General features: G+C 30.0%; 1 protein-coding gene across 1 annotated transcript; it reads left to right on the top strand.

Moving 5' to 3' along the window:
* The first annotated feature begins 3,357 nt into the window (after positions 1–3,357).
* On the top strand, positions 3,358–5,332 carry LOC133670724 (2-oxoglutarate-dependent dioxygenase 19-like). The gene is made up of 4 exons (XM_062091305.1): positions 3,358–3,710; positions 3,964–4,199; positions 4,398–4,725; positions 4,846–5,332. Exons 1-4 carry the CDS (start codon positions 3,432–3,434, stop codon positions 5,104–5,106), a joined length of 1,104 nt encoding a protein of 367 aa, XP_061947289.1. The 5' UTR covers positions 3,358–3,431; the 3' UTR covers positions 5,107–5,332.
* The last annotated feature ends 4,837 nt before the right edge of the window (positions 5,333–10,169 follow it).

Genomic DNA, 10,169 nt, shown 5'->3' with positions numbered 1-10,169 from the left:
TATGCTTGTTTGATAATTTGGTCTTTTAGTGTTGATCTATCAAATGGTTTATCATGAAAATGAATAATTAAATCATATAAACTTCTACTAATCATTAGTGTTTGATTACTGTGCATAGACTGCTAATTTTACTTATTAAATTGTTCTTTACTATTATTAACTCCAATTAATTTTTTTTTGAAAATATATTAAATTAATATTTTAATTAATTAATTAATGCTTATAGTAAACAAAACCAAGCCAGAACAGAAAAAGAAATATTACATGTCTTTCAATGTGAAGAAAGCCGACCCACAAACTATTTAGATGGTGGGCCAGTAATAGATGGATCAGTGGTAAGAGTTTAGGACCAAGAGATTTGCTTCCTTTATGGTTTCAGGTTCGAGCCATGTGATTACTCATATAATGGCCACTGAATGCTTACATTATCGTTAACTTCAGTACCTATAAAATTAATTGAGGTACACACAAGCTGACCCGGACATCCATATTAAACTAAAAAAAAACGACCCAGAAGAAGACAGAAAGTGAAGGGAACAAAAACTCCCACACGAAATTGAATAAATCGATGGAGAGGCACGTGTCTCTCGGTTACTTGCAGAGCAGAGCTTCTTCCAGTGTTCGAAAACAATTAATATTAGGCATCCAAGTATATGCCACAGGTCGACGGTTCATATACATAACCAAGATAATAATAAGTATTGAATAACTTTTTTTTATGTTGTGAAAGAGGAAATAACCAAGATAATAAAATGTTTCTTGAAACAAGCAAAACCACCCACGCGGTTTTGTGAAAGAATTTTAAAAATACAAGTTTTTTTTATTGCAAACTTGAATGGGTAGATATTGAGAATTTTATGTGTAAGTTACTCGATGAATAATAATCCTAAATTTTAAAAAATATGGTAATTATAGATATGGCAAGTTAGATCCTTTAAAATATATTATATAAGAATATATATGTTTTAAAGTATAAGACTTGAACCAATTTAAGATAAAACAAATTTCTCAAAACATAGCTTTAATTTGTTTTTAGTCCATTTTCATCTTATTATTATTATTATTTTGAAAATAATTATTTTAGGAGTTAAAATCATAGTTACTAAGACATGTATTTGACAAGGACATATTACCAACTCTACTAAAATAATTCAGGTAAATCCAACTCCTTTATTGTTTATATAGACATTGAAAGATCTACCTTTATTTCTTTATATATATATATATATATATATATATATATATATATATATATATATATATATATAAGTTCTATTATATTTTTTTATTTTAATTGATTTTTTTTAGTAATTTTAATTTTAATTTTATTCTTCAATATTATATTAATTTTGAATTGATCTTTATAATTTATTTTGATTTATTTTTATGAGATTATCTCAATATCATACAATATCATATTGAATTTTTTAAGTCAAACTATATTTTTATCGATCATATGATCTTTAGGCCCGTTAAATCAATTAGGTTACATTGAGGTAACTTCTACGTAAATAAATTTGAAACCCAAGATAGATAAGGAGATGAATCGAGAAGTTTCACAGTTGACCCGCTAGGTCAAGGCCATTTCTTTCCTTTTTTTAAAAAAAAATTCCATCTTTCGATTTTTTTCTTATAATTTAATTATTATGTTTTTAATTTCATCATTTAATATTTGATTAATTTTAAACTGGTCTTCATAATTTATTTCGGTTTGTTTTTTACAATGTTATTGCAATCTCGAACAAATATTCTGGTATTTGATTAATACTAAATTTTTCAAGTATTTATTTTTGTTATCATATATCAAAATTATTTTTTTATATAAAAGAATTATTAAATCTAATAAGGTTTATAGTATCATGAGGTTAGCAGGTTAAATTATAAAACCCGAGTTAATCTAATATTTTATCATCTCATTAATAAAATAAAATAAAAATTTTAATTTATTTTTTTCAAATTAAACCATCCTTTTTACCTATTAATTTATTTCTTTTAAACTTACTAAATCAATTACATTATGTCAAGAGTCAAGACAGGAGTTAATATTAAACCTAAACTAAATAATAAATTAGATCAGAAAGTTTTATTGATTCCCACCTTGGTCGTCATCGAGGAAGAGAAAGAGAAAGAGAAAGAGAAACTCATTTGATTGATTTCATCACATAAAGAATTTGAACGATCAACACAACAAGTTCTTGCTAAAATCCCACAATCAACCTTGGCCAAGTCAAGACAAAAGTCCTTGAATAAACCAGATGATGCACCACTTTCTAGAACCACTTTGTTACTGAAATCACAATCGGGTTGCAACTCACTAGAACCATCAAAACCGAGCCATCCACACTCATGAGTCAAACCCAGCCGAAACCAGTCGCTCGCTGATGAGATGTTTAAGGAAAATTGACCTAAATTTAGGAAAAGAAGATGAGATGTTTTGAAGAAAATCACACCATGGCTCGAATCGGGTTGAAACTCACTAGAACCATCAAAACCGAGCCATCCACACTCATGAGTCAAACCCAGCTGAAACCAGTCGCTCGCTGATGAGATGTTTAAGGAAATATTGACCTAAATGTAGGAAAAGAAGATGAGATGTTTTGAAGAGAGAGAGAGAGAGAGAGAGAGATTTTGGTTGAAGAAAAAAGAATAAAAAAGGAGTATTTTAGTCTTTTTATAATATCTTAAAGTATACGTTAACATGAAAGAACAAAGAAATTTCCACTTTAATAATAATAAATAAATAAAATATTTGTTTATGTCTTTACGGTGATTTAGAATTGCGATGTAAAATATTTTTATTTAAATTTTTTTTTAAAATATTTTATTTTAATATTAATATTTCAAAATTATCAAAAAATTATTAAAAAAATTAATTTAGTATATTTTTTAAAAAATACATTTTAAAAAATATATAGAAGTTCTACATGTAGTTGCGATGATAAAAAATATTTTTTTAATTTTTACATTAACCTATTAAAATAATAAAAAAATGGTAATCATAAACGGTACTTCAGTCCACAACTGTGGGACCCCACCATCTCTTCAACAAATTTGCAAATTACCAGCTGATTGGAAGGCACCAGACAATCTAGTCTTGTCCACACTTGATGAAAGAACAGAGAAATTTCCCTCCTCTACAATGATTCAAGCCTCTTATTAATAATAATAATAATCATTAAAAAAGGTTTTCATGTCATTATAAATAAAAATAAATTTTAAAAAATAAATAAAATATTATTTTAATATATTTCTAAATAAAAAATATTTAAAAAAACAATTATCCCATTCCTAAGTTGTTGACGTGAAGCCACCGGACTTGCAAGTCCTTGTCCACATACAAAAATGATACTTGTCAGAGTGCCTTAATTAGATGAGTGTGCATATCCACATCCAAATCATTCAGCTCTCGCTCACTTCCTCTCCCTCTCTCAATGGCTGCTGAAACAGCTTCCCTTCTTCCCTCCCAAGCATTTCCTAGTCAACCTACCAAGATAACAAGCATCAAAACGTTAGCTGAATCTCCTGGTCTCACCTCCATCCCCGCCACTTACACCTTCACTCCTGATCTCCATGACCACGTAACTTGTGTCCCAGAAGGCTCCTCCATTCCTGTCATAGATTACTCTCTTCTTATTTCAGGCACTCCCGATCAACGGTCTAAAATAGTTCATGAACTTGGCAGAGCCTGTCAGGACTGGGGCTTCTTCATGGTATATCTCATCTCTTTTCATGTAGCAAGTAAAGCTCTTCATGTTTTAGAAATTTGATCTTTGATGGCTTGACGTGTTGTCGAATGACTCTCTCAGCAACTTTGAGGACTGAACTAGTTGACAAGTGCATGCCATGCTCTGTATTTTGTAAAAAAATACAAGTAAAAGAAAAACATAGCAAGAGAACTAGGTTGTTTTTCTTTGATTTATAACATAAAAGAAACTTTCAGCCTTCATATTTCTTAATTATTAGGTGATCAATCATGGGGTGCCGGAGAACCTTCTCAGCTCGATACTTGATGGGTGTAAAGGTTTTTTTGATCTGCCAGAAGAGGAGAAGCAAGAGTTTAAAGGGAACCATGTATTGGACCCAATAAGGTCTGGCACCAGCTTCAATGTTTCAGTGGAAAAGGCTTTCTATTGGAGGGATTTTCTCAAGGTCTTTGTACATCCTGTGTTCTACTCACCTACCAAACCTGCTGGCCTCAGGTAAATAAAACGATCATCACCCCCTTCATTAGTAGCTTTTAGTTCTAATGCGTGTTCCTTTCAAGTGAATTCAAAGGTGAAAAGATATTCCTTTTCTTTTGAGATAAGACAGAATCTTGTGAGAAAATTCATGATTAAAGTAGAGGGATCTTAATCTTATAGAATTTTAAGTTTTTGGTTGGATCTTTTTTTATGCAGTGAGATTTCATTAGAGTACTCCCAAAGAGTTAGAGAAGTAGCAAGGGGGTTACTGAAAGGAATATCAGAAAGTTTGGGATTGGAAGGAAGCTATATAGACAAGGCACTGAATTTGGAACTGGGGAAACAAATATTTATTGCAAACTTGTATCCAACTTGTCCACAGCCAGAGCTTGCAATGGGCATGCCCCCTCATTCAGATCATGGATTTTTGACACTCCTAATCCAAAATGGAATTGGTGGCCTTCAAATTCAGCACAAAGGGAAGTGGGTCGATGTCGGTGCCCTCCCCAACTCCTTCCTGGTTAACACTGGAGATCACCTCGAGGTGCATTCTGACTTCCTGGTCATGTTATCCTTTATCACAATTAGGCTTGGAGTCGATCCAAGATTCCTAAGGCTTAATAATCCTGTTAAAAATGTGAAGTTCTTGTTTTTTTGTTAGTAGATTTTGAGCAATGGAAGGTACAAGAGTGTTCTGCACCGAGCAATGGTGAACAGGAAGGCTACAAGGATATCCATAGCTATGGCACATGGACCATCACTAGACTCAGTCGTTAGCCCAGCACCAGAGTTATTAGTGAGCAGTAAAGGCAATGAGCCAGCAGCATACGTTGGCATGAAATACAAAGACTACCTGGAACTCCAGCAAAGCAACAAGCTGGATGGGAAATCTTGCTTGGATCGGGTTCGAATTCCAGCAGTTTAGCTACTGCTTCTGTGTGTGTACCAAACCATGAAAGTAATAATGATACTTCTGTGATTTCATGAATGCGAAAATGAATGGATGAAGAATGTGATTGTAATCAAAATAAAGACTTCTTGTAAAATATAAGAAGTGGGTCGGTCTTAAGGTCTTAAGACCAGCTCACTCTTGCTTGTTATGTAGACAGTGGAGCTCAGGAAAGCAGAATATTATGTGCTTCGTGTCTGCAGTGCCCTCTTATAGCTATGTTTCTTCCCGCAGTTGGTTTGCGTTGTTCCATGCATGCTATTACACTGGCTGCCCTGCTGCAAATGACAGGGACTTTAGCTGTTGTTTGTTATCCACCGTGAGAAATTTCATGTCAAAAAAAGGACTTTCTCTTGTTTTATCTCTCTGGGGCATCATTTCTTACCTCTAGGGAGCTCTCCAGAAGAACAAAAGCAGGAAACAAGCTTCAGGTCGAATAGGTCCTTTTAGTGTAGTTATATCCAGGAAGAATCTAATCATTGTAAAAACAAAAAGAACCAAACTTTTCTCTGAATCAAGATCCAATGTCCATGGAGTTCATACACTGAATCATGTCCTGCAATTCATGATTGGTTGAACTCTAAAAATTATCATAGCATGTTTTGTTTTTGCTTCTATCTCTTATTGTTACTATCCCAATTCATGATAAACTAGTTTTCACTATCAGCGCATGGTGCATGTACATTTTCAGGCTGCCAAGGTTGTGCATGTAAAAAAACAACCTCTAATAACAAAGCAATTCCATCAGCCTAAGGTTTGGAGGAACTCTCATAACAAAGCAACTCTTCGAGCAGCTCTGATAACGTGGCTGACAGAAATTATACATACAATAGAAATAACATTTACGGGATAGAAAAAAACAAATTAAAATAAAATAAAATAATATATATATTTTATTCTAATTATTATCTTTTTATTTTAGTTTATATTGAGTGTTGAAATTAATAAAATTATAATAATTATAGTTATAAAATCCAAACTGACCTGACAAGTTGATTTAAGACCTGGATCAGTCCAAGTTTAAAAAAGTAGAGGAAGAATTGACTCGATCTGATCTGGTAAAAACCTGAATCGACTTGGGATAAAACGTAAGTCAAAAACATGTTTACTTTTTAAAATTCTTTTTTTTTTATGAAAACAATGTTACTTTGATTGTTATTTTTTTAAAAAAAGATTTTGGGTTAATCTAGATTGTCATCTTGACCCCGGACCTTGTCTTGGTTCAATTCCCAGATTGAGTTTTAAAATTATGATAATAACTACTTTTATTTATACATTGACACGAGTCAACCTAGGTTGACTTCCGACCCGTGATCCAGAACTTGCCCCAAGTTAATTCTCAAGTCGGGTTTTGAAACTCTGATAATAACCATTTTTATTTTTATATTAACCTCGTCAACATGAATTGACTCTTCAAATCCATGCCCTAGCCTTTGCCTTAGGTCAGCCCCTAGTTGGGTTTTAAAATTATGATAATAATCATTTTTATTCTTATGTTGATCCAAGTCAATCCAAGTTGATCCTTTCGACTTGTGATCTAGGTCATGCTCCGGATCGACCCCCAAGTTAAGTTTTAAAACTATAATAATAATCATTTTGTTCTATACATATAATAGTTTGATAATTTTAGAATTGAGAGTTTTTTACAATGATATTTTATGAATAAAAAATAAAAAACATTGTCTTAGAAGATATGTCTTTTTTATACCTCTTGTTTTAAAAATATAGAAACTCCCTCTAAAATTACCAAGGAACAAATTTATTTTTATATTTTTATCTCTTCAACTAAACATATTTTTGTCTCTTTTATCACAAGATACTAATTAAATGCTACCTAAAATTTTCAATGTGTTTTTCAACATAAAAAAATAAAGTGTAAATTGAAAAGCCAATGCAAGTATCTAACTAAATAAATTAATAATAATTTGTGTAAATAAATGAGAAAAAATCATTGACAATGACCAAAAAAAATTTGAGAAAATTAAGAGAAAAATATAGATCAAGGCATTCCATCACACAAAATAAGGCATTCACTGATTGTTTACTTAATTAATAAAAGATAAATCCACTTTCTAAAAAACTCATGATCTAAAAGATAAACAAAAATGAAAATGATAGAATACACTCCTGTCCTATAAAAATAATGCAAGGGCGAACAAATCAGCAATGTTATTTAAAAATAAATATTTTATATTTTGAAAAATAAACTTTATTTGTATAAATAAAAAGAAATTATAAATGAATTAGAATAATATCTTGAAAAATCAAACACAAACAAAACAATTCTAAAAAACCCTTATATTCAAAAATCACATGCAAAACTCGTGACTTGGATCATAGGATCGGAATAAACTCATAGAAAAGAAATTAAGGATAATCACCAAATCAATATTTTTCTCAAAAAAAACTATAAAACAATAAGATCATATGAAGCCGAATCCCAAATAAATTAAATGTTCAAGAGATGATTTCATGAAAAAAAAGCATCTAACAAAAATAAAGGCGAAAAAGAAAAGCAATTAGAGGGAAATAAAAGTTTGATCTAACTTGCGCTCTGTAGTGGGTCGTAATTGATTTTAAAACGAAAAACACTCGAGTACAAAGACTATTTTGAATTTTTTTTTTACATAAAAAGAATTATAAAGTGTAAATCAAAACATTTATCCAAACATCTAATAATAATCTATGCAAATAAATAAATAAATAAATCGTTAATAATAACTAAAAGAAAAGGTAGAAAAATTAAGAGAAGGATGTATATCAAGATAATTTACTCGTTTATATCCACTAAACTTGTTTATTAAAAGCAATCAAAGATAATAAAAATAAAAAAAAACATATGAAACTAAGTTAATAAAATAAAAAGGAGAAAAATATCCATGACATATTCGATATATTATTTCAAAAAAAATATTTTTTTTACAAAGCAAAACTTTTATGTATAAAATAATTTTAAAAAATAGAATAAAAAATCTCCAAAAATTAATTAAAAAAAACATCATCCAATAAAGACTTGCAAAACCCGTGGTCTAAGTAATGAGATTAAAATAAACCGATTGAATAGAAATTAAAGATAACCACAAATCATTTTTTCAAAAATAAATAATGTAGAATGATAAGCTTATAAAAGAAAATGAGGGAAAAAAGGATTTCTAATCGCATTAACACTTAAAATTTATGAGCCATATGATTAAATCGAAAGCATGAAAAATAGGAAAATGAAAAAATCTAATCTCAAACAAATCAAACACCGAATGATGTAATCGAGAAAAAAATTGACCACATAAAAAAAAATAAGAGAATAAGGGTAAAAACTGAAATTAAAAAAAAAAAACTAGGGCATCTAAAAAAATTAAATTGGATGATTAAATTAAAAAAAAAACATAAACATTAATTGAAGAAAAAAATTAAAAACCAATAAAACTCTAATAGAAGAGCCAAGGGTTAAAATAAGAAATCAAAAGAATAAGGATCGAATTGAAAAAAAAAATATGACAAATTATAATTTAAGGACTGAATTGTAATCATAAAAAACTTTTATAAAAGGTCCAAAGACAAAATTAAGTCATCCAAAATATAGAGACTAGAGTTGAAAAAAAAAGAAAAAAAAAAGGACATACATGTACTTACTCTAGGAGATAAAGACAAGAAGGAAGAAAAAAAAGAAACGCCGACCAACGATAAACCGCCAATCAACCACCATCACACACTATACTAGGAGAAAGGGAACATGGTGGTGCTTCTAAAGACGTGGTGGAAGACTAGGTTTCGACAACCAGTGGCGTCACATGCGCTGCCTAAAGAGCGTGGACGCCACCAACGCAATAACGCATAATCACCTTTTCAAATAAAAAAATAAAATAAAAATCAATGAAAACTTATTAAAATACCACTCATTAACTTGGAAATAACAAATAGATCAATATGAAAGTATTAAAATACCTCTCAATACATAAATGACCTTTTGTTTTTTCTAAGGGTAAATGCATATTTTTTCTATAGTTTAAGAAGTGAAAATCCTAAAATGCCTTTGGCAACAACTCAATTATTTTTTTTACTTCAAGGCTAAAGAAGTTTTTTTACTATTGAAAAGATTGTGAAATGTCAAAAAAATTATTGGTCAACAAGTTTAATATTTTTTTATTGTACAATTAAAATTAAAAAGACTAACATATTCTCGCTCAATTTTTTAATTACTAATAAGCATAGAAAAAAGACCAAATATCCTTAAATCAAAGACTCTTTTTTTTTTCAATCATAAGGCAAGATGGTAATGTTACTTTTTGTGAAAAGAAAAAAAACCCCACTCTAAGCCTTCAGAAATGAGAAAATCTACAGTCCACAGTAGATTGTGTCTTGGTCTATAATGGACATGCACAATAGTTTTTCTACGTCATTTAGAGTTTTCTATAATAATATAATTGTTTGATGTAAAAGCAGAGATTTGTTACACTGGATATTGTCCATGTTACAGTATTAAGAAGAGTCATCCTACCAAATGAAATTAACTTCAAAGATTAACTCGTTAAACTCGTGACTCGAGTCATAAGATGAGTTAGAAATCAGACCAAAACAAATAATGAAGTCTAATTTCCAATCGATCTAATATTGAAAGATAAAATTAAAAAAAAAATTCAATAAAAAAAATAAAAAAAATCAAGTTAATTAGTCAAACATATGGTCATGGTTATGAGTATGAAATAACCTTATAAAAAATAAATTGAAAAAATTATAAAATCCAATCTAAAATAAATCTAAACCCTGAAAAATATGATGAAATTGAAATTGTAAAGAAAAATATAGATTAGAAAAAAATAGTATTATATGAGGAGAGAAATGACTTAGACTGGGAGAGGCTGTAAGCAAATTTTGAATGAATGACATGTAGTTTACAGAAAAGCAATTTAAACTAACAGGGAACTACATGTAGGTCACTTCAGTTGATATAAACGGCATGTCGCTTACGACTTCGCTACCTGGTTTCCTATTTTATCCTTGATAATTACTCTCAATTCCCAACACTACCACCGGCTAAAATC

This window comes from Populus nigra, chromosome 13 (assembly GCF_951802175.1).
Source record: "Populus nigra chromosome 13, ddPopNigr1.1, whole genome shotgun sequence".
In the NCBI taxonomy this organism is placed as follows: domain Eukaryota; kingdom Viridiplantae; phylum Streptophyta; class Magnoliopsida; order Malpighiales; family Salicaceae; genus Populus; species Populus nigra.
This window is presented reverse-complemented; position numbering and strand designations above follow the sequence as displayed.

Excerpts from the sequence above, each read along its gene's own strand:
- LOC133670724 (XM_062091305.1), top strand. The coding sequence starts at position 3,432 with ATGGCTGCTGAAACAGCTTCCCTTCTTCCCTCCCAAGCATTTCCTAGT. Across the intron at positions 3,711-3,963 it reads AGGACTGGGGCTTCTTCATG|GTGATCAATCATGGGGTGCC; the intron begins GTATATCTCATC and ends CTTAATTATTAG. Across the intron at positions 4,200-4,397 it reads ACCAAACCTGCTGGCCTCAG|TGAGATTTCATTAGAGTACT; the intron begins GTAAATAAAACG and ends TTTTTTATGCAG.